Here is a 19,723-nt window from a genome sequence, read left to right on the forward strand (position 1 = left end):
CGTTATTGCATTACGGGAACCGCGGAGACACCGACCGGCAGCGGACCGATAATCGAGCACACGAATTAATAACTGTTACATCAATCAATACCCCGGCGGTAATGGGCAGCTTTTGCGGAATGGGATGGGATGAATGCGACGGAATGGGAGGAGTTTGGTCACCTGTAATCCCTCGATACGAGAGAATCCCCGCGGGATCCGTGAGCGATGGCCACCGGCCAAAGGGTCGCGTTCGATTTAATAACGAGCCGTTCCCGACATCTTCCTCCTCCCCCCCTCCCCTTGATCCTTTCCCTGTTCTTCCTTTTTTCGAAAAGGAGATTAAGGAAAACGTCACAACGGGTGATTACGGCTTTCTGTATACGTCGTAAATAATGAGAATTACTTTTTGATGAATTTGCGAATAATTATCTTTTTGATTATGGTGATCATAATTGTGAAGAAGTTTGGTTTTCATAAAAATCAAACAAGTCCGAACAATTAAATTTTTAGAAAACAAAAGGTTTCCCATCTTCAAACCGTTTATTGTATAAATATGGTAATTTTCCTCTGCATATAATAGCTGTAATAACAGTTTTAGGCTTTGATTAATATGTTGAGAACTTATTTAACAAAATAAAAAATTTCTTAACACTTGTTTAGTTTTTTATTTTTTTAATTTTATGTTCATTACCTAATTTATTCCATATTTTTAATTTATCTATCTTTTTTTATAACATCAATGATAAAAACAAAGAAAGAATATTATTTAAAGTACAAAGCAATAATTTTTTTTCACTTTTATTTACAAAATTTTATTAATTGCTTTTTTTGCAAACATTTTATGCAAACTCTTATATTTCTCACTTTTTATTTAATTTTTGCCGGAACAAAATTGTTCGATGTGACGTTAGTGATAAATAATGATTTGATGTCATAACCTATATATTTTTAATGGATTTTATGGTTTTTGTGAGTAATCCTTCAATTTTTGACAAACCTTTCTGTTTGGGCTATTTAATTATTATTGTGTGCGATATATCTATATGTACATAAAACATTGGATTATTTAACTCTGTAGTTCTATGCGATTAAATCTTTATGAAAATATTGACTGAGAAAAGCCGATTTCGCGAGTAGAATAATGCAAACATCCAGTATATTCATTCTGGGTTATGGGGGTAAATTTGCGCGCGCGAGTCGAATCGAGAGCCACGCTCGAAATATGTGGAGGAATGTTTGCAGAAGAAAGGAATGATTCCCTTTCTGACGAAATATCGCATGAAATTGTTACACGGGCGATGCATTTCCGTGCGTTCCATTCATTTCTCAATGGTAGCAATCCTTGGAAGATTCCAGGTCAGTTTCTTTATCGATATTAATCCTCGTAATATTACAAACGCGACTATCAACTCTTTGCTTATTGATATTATCTGCATACCCAAGTTCGCGTAGACTCTTATAAAATAATTGTAAGTGAAATGTAGTGTCTACAAAAATTTCCAAACTTATCTCAAATAAAAATTGTGATAGAGCGTTTAACAACGAATGTTATGAAGGGATATTCCGATTTCCATTCTTTTCTTTTACATGCATTTTTTTGTTTAACTCGTGCTATTTTTCTCTGCTCTTAATTTAAGTTTAATTAATTCCCCTTCTTAATTTATTTTTTCGAGAATAAACCAGAATATCAAAGACACGCAACACTGCGCACTATTCTGTCAAATAGTGACGCGAATTGATTTGCATAGTCGACGTGCCACAGCAAAACGGGATTAAGGGGGGTCGTATAGGTGAATTAACGCAAGCACCCTCGAAATAACGTGAGTTAGATATCTAGCACAGAGTAAACCGATATTCACTTAATCAAATGCATATCTTACACCATTAGAGAGAGAACATTCGTGAGAATCTATCTGTACATTGAAATTATAGTCTCACCTATATCTGCCATTATGTTAACCTTTAAGTAGATAGATGGTTTAAAGATACACAAGTTAAGTGGTGTGCTCAGAACCAAAAAATTTTAATTTTATACATTTGTCGCGGTAATCCACGACACAGTGGATTTCTCGGTTACATCGGAGAGTGAAAATTTTTCATCCAGCAGACAGTCCTCTCAATCGCGTAGATCAGTAAGCACTCCAAGGCAAGTTTAAGGTCACAATTTCCCTTATCGAAAGTTTTCTTATTGTACACGAACCGGAAGTCGTGACAATGGCTATTTCGAGCCGCGCGGAGTCGTGTACATGTTTTCCCCGTTGCTTTTCACAGTGCAATCCCATTTCGGCGGTGTAAGTGCGGCGAGCCAGCTGGAAACACAATGCAGGAGAACAGGGGGGACAAATAAAATATTAACGATAGCTTTTGCGAGTCGCGTATAGATGAGTAAACGTGAATTCGCGTACACAAGCGCAATGTCATCGAGATTGCGACGCACAATGCTCTTTGTCCACAATAAACAAAAGTTTTTTAATCAAACTACGCGCCAATTTGATCGTGCCTGTATAAAGAGAATAATTTAGAAAAATCAATGAAATGGGAAAAATCGCGTTCGAGTATGATCGCGTGAGAGACAGGGCGAGGCTTGAAAATTCACTTTATGAAATTAAGAATTACTATCCTTTTTTTCCCGTAATTTCATCATATGATATTCTATTAATAATTCAGCCGTTATTGAATAATTATATATCCGATTCGCGTAATCGCATATCGAATAACACGTATTTCGAGGCACATTAATTTTATCGCATTACAATCGCTAATATGCGGGGCAGACTCATTCAATTTCAAGTTTCAATTACATGAACTTTAATGAATCAAATCAAATCAAAACTTCGCGTTGTGTCTGATAATAATTTATGCCTGTAAATCATTCTTAATTTACTACTACTGTATATTCCTTTTTCAACGAGAATTTTACAATTTTTACTTACATGCGTCGAGCAAATCAATGACGGTCCTTCTCATTTTTAATTTAGAATAATCCGATTATCCGATAACGTCTTTTTATTTAATTTCTTTGCAGTTGTGTGACGATAATATGCAATTCCACGCGTAACTTGACTTGCGATAATTAAACAGCGTCGTTGATCGGCGCAACGTGCGTTGTTCTCGCGCAGAGTTTCTGCCGCGGAAAAATATTTCGGATCAAACAGGAACCTCCGATAACTTTCACGGCCGGTCTGATTGCAAAAGTTATAACAACACCGTGTCTTTCGAGCGTTCGTTCGACGACGGATGCGGCCGCACGCATACGCGTACACAGACGTATCGATTGCAGATGTAGAATGCACGCGCGGAATGATTTCCCGCGGGAACCTCTCGAGCGCGCGCACACAAACGATCTCTCTCGCATATATGATCATGGCCTTAAAAATAGATATAGCACCGACAAAGAGAGAACGTCACGCTTCGCGCAGAATGTTATGGCAGTTTGATTGCGATAACGACCGCAGCTTTTCCTAAACTTTTGCGAATCGATTTTGGAAGCTTGCCATTAAATATTTCCCACCTTCTCTGTCTCTCTTTTTCTCTCTCTCTCTCATCCTCTAATTTATATTGTATTATTCTATATATTATTAACTCTCCGAAGCTGACGCCAAAATTTGTAACACAGTTGCTGACGTTGGGTCTGTATTCGGTGTAAGACTCATTTAATTTATGTTAATTAAAAGGCACTAATTAATTTCAACGAAGTAAAATAATATAACTCGTATAAAAAAAATGAATATTATATAACTTGTATTAATAATATTAATATAACTCGTATTAAAAAATGAATATGAAGTATACAGCCATATTCAAAATTATTAGGCACTCTTATTTTTATCATTCTTAGTATATAAGTCAAAATAAATACAACAAACAACTGCAAATTCTTTACAACGACGATCAAATTTAATTTGCGAAATTGTTATTATTTCAGTTTGATTGTGTTGCAAATCCGAAAGTAATCGACCCGCAGTCATATAAGAGATAAATATATTTAAAATAGGTACATACAAGAATATTATTTCAACATTTAACTTTGATCGAAATTGGCGCTTCTCTTTCTTACAATTAGTTGATTTATTCATATAGTAGTATTGTTCGAACTTGTTATTAACAATTTTATTTATTAATAAATGATTAATACCTATTTAATATTTTATTAAATTTCTTTTTATTTCATAACTTCTATATAATTCTTTTTAGTAAACTTTCCTACTCATTTCCTGTAAGTGGATTTGCCGATATTCTTCCATTATTACAATTTGAAAGTCTTGCTGCAAGATGCATTTTCCATTGCAAGTCTTTTTCTTTAAATGTATAATATATGTTCAGTAATCATAAATATTTAATCGGTGCCATCGATCGGTCGATTTGAGGATATCGTCAATCTATAATATTGATCCTTTTTTTTTTTAACCATGTGATACTAGCATAGCATTTATAAACGCAATTATGCAATAAATTCCAAGAAAATACACGGGCAACTAATTCCAAGAAATCATTAAAAGAAAGAGCAATTCGTCATATTTTAGAAAATTGCTAATTAATAGAATGCCTAATAATTTTGGACTTGTATTTTACTGGGAGTAATTCCAGATGTAACATAAAGAAAATTTAATTGTTTGGTATTTTTGACAGAGATTTATAAATGAATGAATCCAAGTTGTCAACACCAGAGGATTAACTTGTTAACTCGGAGCATAATTTCACGAAATGGCCTTTGGACGGACGATCGAAAATTAATGGACTCGCTTGTGTTGCGATTTTGACGATGTAATAATTATTAATAGATTTCAAAACTATTCTGAGATCAATTGACCGCGACATTTGACCTTCTGTCGTAACTAAAATAAAGTATACTCCTATTTTTTGTTTGATCGCAAATCCAGTCTCTTTTATTCTGGCATTCAATAGCACGGTTTTCTTATTTTAGACGTCAGTAGTTAAAATAACTGTTACATTTCTCTCTCTCTCTCAGCATCCACTTCATTCGGCCCTCATTAAAACTTCCGTCGCAAATGATCGATGCGCGCGCGCGAACGACTCATCGTCCCAGTTTCAATCCGGCGCAGAACTTGAAACGCCGATTTTTTTTCATCGACTGCCAAAGCCGGCTGCCGACTTATTTTCGGATTTCCTGATTTTCCCCGATTTCGCTTATTTACATCTCGGCCGACGAGTGTATCTCGCTACTGTTTATCTACCGGGGCGTGAAAGCGGATTGTCTTAATCCATTCGTCGCAGATATCGGGACCTCCAATATTATCGATATTAAATACTTTCTCAGCATCGATATATCCGACGCACAATTTGTTATTAGCATGTATATTTTTTAGAATGAAGCCGAGCGAATTGACAACGAATACAAAACCAGATGAAAGTTTCGAATCATTAATTGAAAATTATTTGAAACAAAATCAAACTTATGCATTGTAATTTAACGTTTTTATTATTTTACTCAGTGTTTTATAATGAAATGAAATATAATATTAAATATTTTAAAGTTCTACAAAAATATTTTTTAGAAGAAAAGCATTAAGAATAGCACACTTTTTTCGTCACTCTTACATTTAATCTATTTTTTTTATTAATCTAGGTAATTTAGCTACAAATTTATTTATTTTTATGACTGTAGTTTGAATTTCTTGAAATTAATTAATACTATGTTGATCACAACTACGCTAAATACACAATGCCTGTTTACTTTTAAATTAATAAAAATATTTAGTAAGACATAAAAAATTGAACTCTTAAATAATATTTCACTGGAATAATCTTAAATTATAATAGCTTTATAATAGCTTCAAACTTTTAATTAACAGTGCAGATTAAAAATTTCATTAAAAATAGTTCACAATGATCAGTTTTAGAAAAAAGTTTTATGATTGCAATTCATTTTTTTTTTCATTAAACAATGCTATGTTAATCACAATTACACTAAATGCAATACGTATTTATTTTTAAATTAAAAAAAATATTTAATAAGTTTTTTTATGAGTTAGACTTTGAAATATTATTTCACTGGAATATTCTTAAATTTAGTGTAGACTAAAAATAGCGATTCCCGTATTTCAATATCTTGTTGACTCTTTACACAAGATTTGTTGATGATAAGGGTGCAATATAGACTGTTATCCTATTTGATGATAACTGTTGATATGTAATGGATGAGACATAATTTCAATCGCACGTGTCGCACTGTATACAGTGTATCGTGAAGTAATGACGTGGGCCGAGTGTACTTTCCTAATCTCTATAACAAGAGTAGGAGGCAAACGCTAACGACGGAATAGGAGAATAATGGTGCAGTAACGAACAGAAGTTTGTGTGTAGTCGGCAATCGTGGAATGCATCAACTGCACCGATAATAAACGTTACCGCCTACGGGGCTCGAATTTCTCCGAAATTCACAGGGACAATTTGTGCCAGTGTGCAGGAAGCGGAAAATTTGTCAGATTTCGAGTAATTAATTAAATGCCGGTTTAATTAATTTTATTGTACAGTATGTTTGTAATGGACGCGCGTAAATGCCAAAGGAAGGCGGAGCTTTCCATTCCGCTGCCAATGTTTATACGACATCGATTTACTATCGGCGTTACGTTTCATCACGTAAAACAAATTATGAAAGAAGGAATTAACTAAATAACAATTTTATATATATATATATATTATAACGGAATTAATTATATGAATTTATGAGAATTTGAAATTTTTCCTCTGATGAAAACTCTGCGTTGACAAGCTGTTGCGATTGCGCGGTAAACTTTCTGTAAAATCAACTCTTAAAAACAAAAGAACAAAAAATCCGCGGACGTAATAAATATACAGACTGCATTCACTGATCTTAGCATCTGTGCTCCGTTAGAATAAATTGAGCATACACTGTTAAATTTATAATGTCAAATTGTACCAAATTTCAGTTATTTTTAATCATAGGTCGCCACTATTCCTGCCCAATATGTCGTTAATTCGATTAAAATAGTGGAGTTAAACAATTTAACTCAAGAAAATATATTAAATTTGACTCAAATTTAGCTTCTCATTTACTAAGTACATACGTTAATATGGACAATGTTTACTTGAAACTAACCACAGAAATGGATTGATTTACATTTTGATGGACACAGATGGGAGTTAAAAATATTATTTAAGTCAATGGATTGGATTACTGTGATATTGCTCCTTTGATACCTAATAGTGTATCAGCATCTCTCTTCAATTCAAACCTTAAATAAAGAAAAAGAAAGAAAGAAAGAAATGAAGGAGCGATATGATCAAGCTACTTCATTCTTTCTAAACCGAGACTGATAACTTCATAGGAATGCACAGTCTATTTTTATTACGTCTATGAAAAATTATAGAACTGTAGATTATTTCGGGATTATCTCTCTCCGTGCTCTGCGATTTCTCGCGATTATCATCGATCCGTTCGTTTATTGGCGCAATCTCGGAGTAAATACTGGCGGAACGCATCGCGACTTCATATCCGCTCGTGATCGAACTGTTTTCGGTCGGACGCATACATCCTTCGAGCCGGAAACACGACCGGCAAAAATTCGAACATCAAAATTGAAATATTTTCCGTTTTATCGGAAAACGGATAAAAACATGTACGGCCCGACGGTGCGCTGCTGCCGCTGCCGCCGCCGCCGTTGCTGCTTTCCGTATTACGCTTTGTAAATAGCGTGCACCGTTTACCGCTCCAGGGAAACGTGCGACAGTTGCAGCTGCAGCCGCGATGGCGAGCGGAGGAGAGAAAGAAGAGAGAAATGCGCATAGTCGAGCGAGCTATTACGGGCGGTCTTGCGGCCTGTAATGGACGCTGCGGATGTACGAACGTAATGGATGGAACTGTAATCCATATATTCTAAACATTATCATCGTTATCACCTTTTCCGCCTTCGCAAGCCTCAGCCTTCGCTGAATCCGTCCGCGCGAACGATCCATCTACTTTTAATTTACTCGGTTTACAATCTCCGAGCTTAACACACATTCGCGATAATGGTCCTGTGATAATCGAATTCTCTATTTGATGTAATGCGAGCCAGCGTTGCAAGTACCGTGCTGCCGTATATCAGTTGAAACATAATAAGGTAAATAGAAACATAAGATAAATGTCCCAATAACTGAATATGCCCATGTAATTGAGAAATCACTAATATGCATATTTGTAATTAAGGTATTTGTCAATGACAGTAAAAAAATGAAGAAAAGAAGATAAAATCTTGTATCACACAAAATAAGTAATAAAAAACATAATTTTAATTGCAAATTGTTGCGAAAAAATTATTCATTTCAAGTTAATAATAATCAGACAGTCAATAAGCAGACTTACAATGTATTTTATACATATTCAAATCTTTTAAATATTGTATTGTATTTATCTAAACATGTAGTGTTTTTTTATGATTATATAAGAAACTAAAAATTAAATGGTTTTAAATAAAATTTTTTAAATTTTTGTTTCTGAAAATTAAATTTAAAAAATCATAAAATAATCACTATGTGTTTGGATAAACAGTATAATATTTTTAAAAAGTTGATAAAAGAAATTTTATCAATTCATTTTATTAAAAATTCAGTTACTGATACAATTAATACGATATAGGTAATATATCAATGATGTTACAGAACTGATCATATATATTTTGTTATTCAGTCATTCGGACATTTACCTTATTTTTTTTTTAGTCAAAAGTATCTATTACGTTACGCAGTGTATTATTGATTATGCTCGCGCGTTATAGAAAAAAAAAAGAAAGAAAGACTTATCATGAAAAAATGCAACATATGAGTCTACATGTAATTGCTAATTCTGAAAATCCCGAATCCGAGCACAATTACTGTAAAATGATTCTTATTGCTTATAGCGGAATATAAACGTGTAACGATAATGAGATCTACTTGCGAAGATGCACCAATTTTTATCGTTATCGATGCCTCTTTAATGGGCAGGCTTTAATTATTATACTCGACGTTTATTTTCGGGAAAATTTCGCTATTCCGTGAATACAGTCTCGTACATTTCAAACGATTTTTAAAGGTCTTTTTGGAAAATTTTCTCGCTCTTTATTGGAAAAAGTTAATTGTTACAACGTACAAACAGACGAAAAAAACTATTAAGAAACGCATCAATTACGCAATATCTAAAAACAAGTATTGTCTGCCTGTAAGCTTTAATTTGGTAAAAATTAAGGAAAGGAACGATCGTGAAATTATCAAGACATTGTATTTTCATAATCTTATTTATTTTAATATAGTTATATATACACACTGAAAAAATTGGTTGAATTACGCATTACCTGAAATAATAACAAATTATTTGAAATATGAACAATCCTGGTAATATGTCCAATATGAATAATCTTGATTAAAATAAGACAAATTTAGTCGCATATATTTTAATTACGGTAACCAGACATATTTGGTTGCATAAATTCTGGTAAAAATAACAGGACTTTTAGTTGAAATAGATTATTTAATGATTTATTATGATAAACAGAAATCTGTTAATTCTACTAATACTTTTTTAAGTATAATTTCGATATTATTTCGAATTTGGATATTATTACTACACACGCACTAATCATATTCTAACCGGTATTATACTTCAAACCGTACACCTCCCTTGACCACCTACTAATGGTATACAGCTTAGGTGCAAATTGGGATTTGACATTTTTAATTGCAAGTTTCTCTTGAGGATTAAAACAGAAATTTTTTTTGAACTACTCTATAATTTTCACAAAAATCTAATGATATCATTCAAATTTAATGAAAAAGCATATCTGGGGATAAGACGTGGCAACTGTTCATACGAAACTGCCAGCAAATTGAAAATTTTCGTAGTGCGAATTCGCACTAGTGTAAATTCGCATAAAATAGATTTAAAGGTTAAATTTAAATGTTCAGATTGCGTATTAAAATATTTAATTATAATAACTCGAAATTCTATTTACTTTTATCAAAATTCACTGAATCAAATACTTGTGTATTGTTAATTCAACCATGACTTTCTCCGTGCCCTATTTAATTTCTCGAATTAAAAATTATAAACAATTATATTTTTCATAAAATCTTCTAAAAAAGACAGTTTTTTTTTTAAATTTGTTAAAGAATGTGCCGTTGCATTGTAACATGATTGAATTTTCCCTTGTTCGTTTAAGTAAGAATATTTTGCCGCGATCCGGTTTGATTAAAGAATTCCATTTTTCACTCTGTATAATTCGCACCATGGGTGGACATTGCGATCCAGAGAACACTGCTCTGTCGACTTATTTAAGAAAGAAGTGCTGCAGTCTCGTTCTAGTCCAAGTTCTGTCCGCGCCATTGGTACACGAAAAGTCTTTGTTCCAATTGATGTATGCGTATATCACAGATACAGTACGATTGCATACATCTTTTCTCCTCGGAATTCCACTAATTACGGAAGCGTTGTGTAAAGCTCGCGGCGCGTGTTTCACATTCTTTCGAGCCGCTTCCACGTTGCGTATATTCCCTTTTAGAGTCAGAATTCCATTCATTATTACAGCAATTTTTTCATTTCCCATGTTTCCTGAAAGATGTGCGCACGCAGTAACACGAAAATTGAGAATTAATTAATCAAAGAATACACTCTCTCTGCATTCGCTACTTTTGCGATGTCGACATTCACGCACTCATTAGCGAGTTTTAAAAATCAGTTTGCGCATTACCACAAATTACATCTCTTGCGTGATTTTTCTTTCTCCGAATGATTTAATCATTAAAACGTAATTTTTTTAAACACGAGAGAGAGAGAGAGAGAGGGGGGGATGTTGAGAGAGAGAGGGTTTGTGAGAGAGAGACAAAAGTTGTGACGTGAGAGTCGAAAAAAGTATCATCACTTTGGTTTTGCGAGAACAAACACGTAGGTTTCTGCAAAGCAGTTTCGAATGCAAGAGTTTTACAAAAGTTGTAAAGATCACGAATTTGTTTATGCATTGTACTTCGCGTGCCACGGTCAAAGGAAGCGTAATCTCAAAAGCACGGAGCAGAAAATACAACTTGCAAGAAATGCATCCTCATACGCAGTTTTATATTGCGGCGCGACGTTCCGCGATATTGTGGTCGTTTTGTTTTTTTTTTTCTATTCTTCCGACGATGCGTTTCTCTATTTTTCAATTTTGCGAATTTATCGTCGCGTTAGCGACGAAATATAAACTTCTCATTCGGTGCGCGGGTCGCGTGCAATATTGAATATTCGGGGGCTAAAACGCAACTCGCATTAGCGTGTTTCCCTTCCATCCCTCCATCCGCTCCCGTGTCCCGCTCGAAAATTTTTCATTTCTCCTCGCGGTCATGCTTTTACGAGCTTTTTACGTATTTACTCAGCGGATGCGCCCTTTTGACGATCTCAAGCGTCAGAAAATAACTCCGCGCGGGAAATCACTTATTGGTATTAAATAGCTATTCAGAATTATTCGGTCGTGATATCGGGTGTAAACTTAGCACCTCATTTTTTAATTGTTGTTTTAACCTGGGAATAATCACATCATTTTTTTGCGTAAACGATCAGCTGAGTTTTTACATCTCAAGATCACTATTGTTTATAATTATATTGTATGTTATTAATTGTTTTCTGATTTATTAGTATTTGAGAACATTGTGGATTTAATCATGATTTTCGGAAAAAAAAGTAAGTAGAAACTAAATAAGATATTGAAAGAAATACACACGTTAAGCTTCTTATGATATTATTTGTACAAAATAAGAAGTTTAGTTAATATAATTTTTTTATTACGGCTTTTCGATGGCATTGCATATTTAAAGGTTCATAAAGAATAATTATTAAGAAAGTAAAAAAGCATGTTAAAGAATATCCATACAATATTTCACAATTCACATTTTTTTACCGCTGGGGTATAAAAATACCCCAGGTGACTATTTCCGAGTTAATAGTGGTAATCGCTGGAACTTTTTAAAAACATTAAAGAACTTCTATACTCTTCAAAGGAAACTAGAACTCTAATCAAAACTCTGGAGAACTGAAGTTGAGGTGCTAACTTTACATGCTCAAATCAATACCATTTGTCAGACTAGTCTAATGAGTCATTAATAGACGAGAGATTGAAACAATGATGAAATTTATATTAACAACAAGGAATGATTTACAATCGATCGAGTTGAAAAGCCGATAGATTAAAAAATCATTAATCCCCCGGTGCTCCGATCTGGCTACGGCTAGGCCGCGGGAGAACCAACCGTACACAGTTGACCGTTGCGAACGCAACGGTTATACCGGGGCAAATATTTGCATTCGCGGTATTAATGTGATCATCGGCATTGTCGACCAAATATATGACAATGACGGCCGGTGGTTTGACGTGAGCCGTGCGCGATTATTAGCCCGCGGCTCGACACCGTATACGCCTGTAAATATTGCGTGATACTGCTCCCGTCGCCGTGGTTGCCGCCGCTCGCCAAAGAGGCTTTTGAAAATTCATGCGAGCGTTACCCCGGGCCTTTGAATATATCGCCGATATTTATGCAGAACGCCATTCCGCGACCGCGCCTGTTGTGTCGCAAATCAATTTTTTTAGAACTCCCGTCCAGTTATCGTAATTACGAGCTGTTTTACCGGGGATTCCGGTAGCTGCTTTTACCGAGGATAATTGCCGCATTATAAGTCTGATAATCCACATACCCGTTTTGTAGCTCGTTGCCCCGAAATAAATCGCTTTGTCGTAATATCCACACCAATTATTTTGTAATTTCGTCGCTGCGAAATACCGCCGGTTTGCCAAACTCATAATTTTCATCGGTCACATCCTGCCCGAGCTTGTGTACAACTATACGATTATGACAATTGTAGTCTCGGACGTTAATTATGAAGCTCAATCGGGGTAATTTTTCGCGAAACGCCAGCGTGTCTCATCGCCTTAAATTTCGTTATCATTGTGAACGAAAATGTAATTATAATTTTACAGGTTAATTCATCCTTGTAATTATATTTTCTATGCCGATTAAATTATCTAACAAGGAAACACAATTAAGTGTCCTCCTATTTTAATAACTTATAGACGAAACTAAGGAGAGACACATATTTTTTATAAATTTCTGGACATTGAGTTAGCAAAATTCTTCTTTGAAAAAAGTTAATTTCTTTTTCTTTCTAAGTGAACGAACGTTTTTAATAAAAAAATTTTTTTAATTAATAAAAATTAAAAATTAGTTTTCATTATTACAAAGTACTCTTGAAATTCAACTTTTATTTAAAATATTGTTTTTATATCTGATGGTTTATTGGTTTAAATTTATAATGTCAAAATATATCCAAGAATTTGAATTATTTTTAATCATTTCTATGGGTCACTGCTCTTACTCAACATATAGTTAATTTAATTGAAACAATTAAATTAAACATGCAAGAAAATTATTAAATTTGACTCAAATTTAGTTTATTATTTATCAAGTGCAGTTAACATAGCCGTTATTTACTTTGAAACTAATTACAGAAATGAATTAATTTATATTTTAACATACATAGAAGTTAAAAATAATAAAATATCATTTAACTCAGGAGATTGGATTATCATTGTTCCTGTAATATTCAGTGTTAGATGATATTTACTCAGGAAGAAAAAACCGAGTTTTTTCAAGGGAAAATTTCACCTCCCTTAGCGATCTAAGAAAGCACTTATAAAAAAAAATCATGTCTTTTATTTCTCTCTCTCTCTCTCTATATATATATATATATATATATTAAAATCGAAAGAAGATACTTTGTTATTTTCTTTTATAAGAAATAAAAGTCATGAGATTTTTTTCCTTATAGATCAAAGTCAATTGAGATAAGATTCCTTATAGATTATAAATCAATTGATTTTTTTTCAGCCAAGGCTTATATTGTATGTTACAGATCTTCACGCGCTATGGCAAGGTCCTGAAGATTGTCACCTTCACAAAGAACAGTAAGTACCGTGTTTAATATGTGTATCGTCATTGTGTCGCGACCTAGAATCGATGTGCCAAAGGGAGAATGAGCGGAGCCGCGGCACTCTCACAAGCGCTGCACAGATTCCGCTCTCGTTGGTAGACAGGCCACTCGGCACTTTAGTACTTCAGTGTGCTTCAAGTGCGTCCTGGCCTGTCAGCGTCGTTGCGCGCACTTGACGCCGTTAGTAGTTTCGCAATCGCGCCGAGTGCCCCAAAGGGTGTCTTCCTAAAAGTCATCTCGAAGCGAGATCGTTGCGAATGTTACGAAATCGAAACGAACGATGCATGAAAATTTAATGGCAACAAAATGTTTATTATGTAAGGATCCATGTCTCAAAACATTACTAAAAATATAAAAATTTCATTGTTTTATTCTATTAATACATTTATATCTATATAAAGTTTGAACAGAATTATCTTATTGGTTTCAAAGTCATTTATCTTTTTAAGTCATTTCATTTTTTTATTTTGATTCTTATTTAAAATACAATATAAGCGTTTTGTAGTATTTATTATAAAGTTTTGACGAGGAACTAGCATTTATAAATTAAATCAATTTTTTTTTTATAAATACTAATAAAACTGTAAGAAATATTCGCGGTCAAAAATTTATTTTTAATCTTTATTAACTCGTTTAAAAGTTATTTTTATTTAAAATTGCAGCAAAATAGTCATTGCGATGCACAGGCCAAATTATTTGTTGTTTTCTTTTCGCAATTAGTTAAGGCTATTTATGACCAAAATTTTTTTATACTTTTGGCTGATACTGTAAAACACCCTTAAATCGCGAATTGTGAATAACTTACGAATAATACAAGCTTTTCTAACGCGGTGTAACAAAAGAGAAAGTACCTGAAGACACATTTGAAATCTCGATGAACCGGTGTCTTAAAATTTTCTCTGTTCTAATTTAAATTGTTAGCAGGGAGTTGGATATCGCGCGCAATCTCTTGGTACACTCGTTACATAAAAGGTACAAGGAGAACCCTCGCTACGTAGCCGGCGAGCGTGTTACTAATTCATGTTTGCAGTAGATGAGCGCGAGAGAACATCATTATTCCGCATGCGCGTGTGCGTCGGTGTACGATTGTGCACAGGTGCGTCGGTGTTTGCTGCGTCGCAACAAGCAATGCGCGAGTCGTGATGTCGAGCTTCCGCGTGATTGCACATATACACACGCTTCGGGGGTCCTTCTAGAATTCAGCAGAGATCACCAGCAGGTCTCGACTGTGAAACGCCGCAGTCTGTATTTTGCCATCTTTGGCCATAAGTATAAAGCATTCCCACAATGAAAAGAGTCTGGTTGCATTAATTGGAATTCTAGTTGAAAAGAAACATCAGAATTTTTTGATTGAATTTATTATAATTCTAGTTAACCGGAATTTTGATTGATATATAATCAGAATCTTCTAATTCGTTTATTTTCAACTAGAAATTTTTCTCACAAAGTGTGAAATGTCAATCTCTTTTTTGGAGTTCCATCTACCTGGTATTACATACACTCCAAAAAAGGCATTGAGATTTCACTCCTTCGGAGTGAATCTCATTCCAAAAGAGTAAATCTCACTTTAAAATAGTTTAAAAATAGTGAAAATCTGCCACTCTTGAAAAAGAGTGGCCATATTTTCACTTTTTTTTCAAGACAGGCTAAATTTTCAGTCTCTTCGAGTGAGATTTCATTCCACGAGATTTAGAGAGTAAGCTAAGGTTAAATAAGGGATTGCGTAGTCTTGACGAAAGATCTTAGAAATGCGTTTTGCGTCGCGAAAAACTCGCGTATAACGCGAGGACTTTGCGTTAATGCAATTGCATATAATTTTGCGCGTTATCGAACTATATGGGAGGACGTCACTCACGAACAGCGAAGGAAATCTCAGATGATATTTCAATTACCTTCTAAATAACGCAAAACGAATTACTCCGACAGTAAATAGCACAAAAGCAAAATCGTACAAAAGTAAATTATCTCGCTTTACCACATTATTCTGGCTTACGAGTCGAACCTTGGAATTTTCAAATGAAAGATTGCAATAAAAAACTTTTCAATGAAAATTTCTACGTTCGGTTACTGAAGCACGAGGCTGCGAGCAAAGTAAACGTTATCATCGCGATTACCGCGTTACCACGGCCATTCCGTCTGGGGGAAAGAGAATTACGATTGTCATGAAATGAAAAGCGGGGCGCGCGTCATACTTCTTTTTCTAATGCTCGTAACATCGGGGCTCTTCACCGCCAGGGGGAAGACAGCTCTCTTTTTCGCTTCCGCAATTCAGATACAAAAATTAAATAACATTGCCGCGGGCCGATCCTTTGTTTCGTATCATACGCGCTCGTAATGAAATATCACAAGTGGGGCGCGCACAGCATAGTCGGAGTTGTGCGAATTTGACGTGTACGTATGCGAGATTAAAACTCGCGAAATTGCAATTGCCGGAGTTGCCTTGCGACGTTTCATTTAATTGAGATTTAATGACAATTATAAACCTGACCGCCGCACATGCACGTGTACGACTCGATGCGAAAAGCGGCGGTGTTCTGTATTAATTTCGCAAAACGTCCGGCCTGCTTGGCGATTTTAACATTTGTCTTCTTCCATAATTGTTTACCTTCGCGAATCCGTATCCGCGATTGTAGAGCACATGTAAAGGCGTCTCGTCACATTAGTGTTTATCTGCATAATCGCTCACTTTACACTGCAAAAAAAAATATATAAAATTACTTAATATGTATAAAAATTACATAATGTATAGTGGAAGTATATGTGTACATAAAATTATATGTTTTTATAAAAATTAATACTTTCATCTCTATCTAATTATGTAAATAATATTTTTATATTAGACGGAAAATTGCAATAACAATATGTTTTATAATTTTTCTATCAAAATGTACAAATTTTTATAACATTATGTAACGTAATGTGATTGTATTACACTTATATTTGCGTTCACGGTAATATTACTTTTACATTTGTACATATAACTTATACAAATGTATAATTCGTTGTTGAATTATTACGTAAATATTTTTACAAATTTAACTTCGATTGTAAATTTACTTTTGCAAATTATTTAATTACTTTAAAAGAAAAATAATTTTATTTGTAAGTTGTAATTTTATTTACGTGTGTAAATGTTCGAATGTTAACAGTGAGCCCCAAAATTATCTACTATAATTATTGTAATTTTACCTGAATTTTTTTACAGTATAATAAAACGAACACGATAAATTAAACGTCTGTAACTGAATATCAATTAAGGAGTTGTTACTTTTTTTAATAGATACATCAATCAATCATCTCGCCAAATCTACTTTAATTGGTAATTTTCAGAAAAAACTTTGACGTAAGCTAAATCGGTAAACTTGTTAATTTTACAACATTTATGAATATTTTGCTCCAACGTACAATTGCACCCATATATATACTGCGGCAAATTTAATCAAACATTTCTCTTAATTCGTATAAAATCCTACATACGGAATAATTCTGGATTCAGGAAAATAAAAGATTTCTATCAACGTGAAATCGTGTGCGTGTGCGTGCACGCGCGTACGCACGCGCACGCGAACATGTTTGGGCTTTAGCGTATTATTGTAAAGAGTTCCATTATCACGGTGGAGCAAATTTGAAAATGAAATAGCGTAGCCGCCGGCTGGAACTTTGGTCAACGCTGCTAACGAAACAATTCCGGCTTTCCGGCCGCACGGGAAAAACGTATTATCATGACAAAGTTAGTTTCTCGCAGCGGTCGTGCACTAAATTAACAAATCACCGCTTTTTGTACCCAGGATCCAGTCGGTACTTCAAATACCGCACGTATTTAACGCAAAAAAATACATACCATTTTCTGCTCCGAATCAAATTTTCAAGAGTTTACATATTTTGTATTTAGAGTTACATTCTCAATGGCGTTTTGCGCGCCTTGTGCTTCCAACATATTCCACAGAATATCTCGTAATTTTCATTTTTTAGTTTTTACGTATTTATTTTATACCTTGAAAGTTTGCTATTACGAGAGAAAGGCTCCACTTTTACGGAGTCGTTATTTACGTAACGCAAATCATGCAAAATTTCGCGATACGCCATTAGGGAGCAGAATAAGAAAATAATCAAATTTTGTGTTTTCATCTCTTAAAATGTATTATTAATTACATTATTGTTATATAACAATTGTTATTACACTGAAAAAACGGTTTTGTGTATGTATTGAAGTATAGTATTATATAAAAATTTAGCTATAGATAAAAAAATGGTATTTAAACCATCAAAATAATTATATAGGACCAATATAACTGTTGAATATGATAGAATGTTAAAACTTTTGCATCATTGTCAGCAACACTTAAGGATGTATTCGGTGTATAATTCTTGCAGAAATTACTGAAATTGGAAATTTATATTTTCTGTATGAAAATGAATGTTATATACACAGAAAATAGTTTAATAAGATCAATATTTAATATATAATATCTTTAGTAGTATAATTTTATAGTTTAAATAAAAATGTTATTTTTTCATAATTTTTTAATTTTATTTTAAAATATATGTAATACATCCTTAAGTGTTTTACACAATTATTTTGATGGTCTAGCAAAATTATTTATGGATTTGTTTAGCTAAATTTTTAGATATTTCAACGCAAAAAAATCGTTCTTTCCTTGTTACTGATCTATTTTCCCGCTCAATGCCGCTCTCATGGTTTATCATTCGCGATGAATTTATCGGCCTCCGCGACTATCCATTCTTTTGCGATCTCGAGTGCGGCTTGTGCGGGAAACTCGTAAAATTCACGAACGAACGACGTAGTCTTACGGTTTTTATCGCTTCTGTGTTCCAGGCTCCTTCCAGGCACTAATACAGTACGCGGACATGCTGTCGGCGCAGACCGCTAAATTCGTAAGTATCCACTTGACTTCGCTTCTACTCTAGCCGCCTGTGCGTCCTTCCTTCATTCATTTCATCCTTCCGCCATCGGTGCGCTCGTTGTCTTCCTCTTTTTTCTTCGTTCTTGTCTTTTCTTTTTTTCTTTTTTTTTGCCCCTCTTTAGTTACTTTTTTCTTCGTCTCCGCCGTTATGGCGGTGCTTATCCGTTAAGCTCCCACGGGACAGATCGAAATTTTCTGCGGAATATCTCGCGTTGGGAAAATATTTTCCGAGATCCGCTCATCTCGACGAAAGCTACGGTGTGGGGCTTAATTGCCGGAAGTAAGCCCGATGAATGTAATCGAAAGATTGATGGCGGAAGAAGGAATCCTATCGAGGGTGGAGGGGAAGGAACGAGAAGATCGCGCGGTTATGCCCGATACACGGTATTTTCCCGGATTTATGGAAATATCGGCTGCTTTGCAAACCAAATTAATTCTTGAAGCTCACAGATGCGTGATCGATCGTGTTGTTCTCGCTCTGTTCCTTGCACTGTTCGCGCGAATATCAATGATGTAAACTTCAGTTATAGCATTGTATTTCTTCGTAAAAAAAAAGGAATATATTAGACTTCAACTTTATAATAATCGCCGCGCAATCGTTTAACTCGCAAGATTTAAAGTTCCATATTCCGATGATAACTACTTCTATTTTTCTTTTCTTTTAAGGAGGTTGAGAAAGCTGTAGCATTAAACTTGCCGCTGCTTAAGGTACTACGAGTTGTGTCTCTGCCGTAAATTTTGTTTTACCTGTAATTCCCTACGTAATCGTTTCGTCCCTGTAATCACGAGTTAAAGTACCCCATGTATCCTGACGATAACTATCTTTCTCTCCTTGAGGAAGTTGAGAGACTTGCAGCATTAAAGCGGG

The 19,723-nt window shown here is 34.4% G+C and overlaps 1 protein-coding gene across 3 annotated transcripts in view; it reads left to right on the forward strand.

Moving 5' to 3' along the window:
• The window catches only part of heph (polypyrimidine tract-binding protein 1 heph), a 375,570-nt gene that overhangs the window by 340,115 nt on the left and 15,732 nt on the right, over window positions 1-19,723 (forward strand). For all 3 annotated transcript variants that reach the window (XM_018461600.1, XM_018461599.1, XM_018461601.1), the window contains 2 exons: window positions 13,853-13,904; window positions 18,768-18,826. In XM_018461600.1, coding sequence (XP_018317102.1) covers window positions 13,853-13,904; window positions 18,768-18,826 — 111 coding nt within the window. The remainder of the gene's footprint in view (window positions 1-13,852; window positions 13,905-18,767; window positions 18,827-19,723) is intronic.

This window comes from Mycetomoellerius zeteki, unplaced genomic scaffold, assembly GCF_001594055.1.
Source record: "Mycetomoellerius zeteki isolate Tzet28-1 unplaced genomic scaffold, Tzet1.0 scaffold124, whole genome shotgun sequence".
NCBI lineage: Eukaryota > Metazoa > Arthropoda > Insecta > Hymenoptera > Formicidae > Mycetomoellerius > Mycetomoellerius zeteki.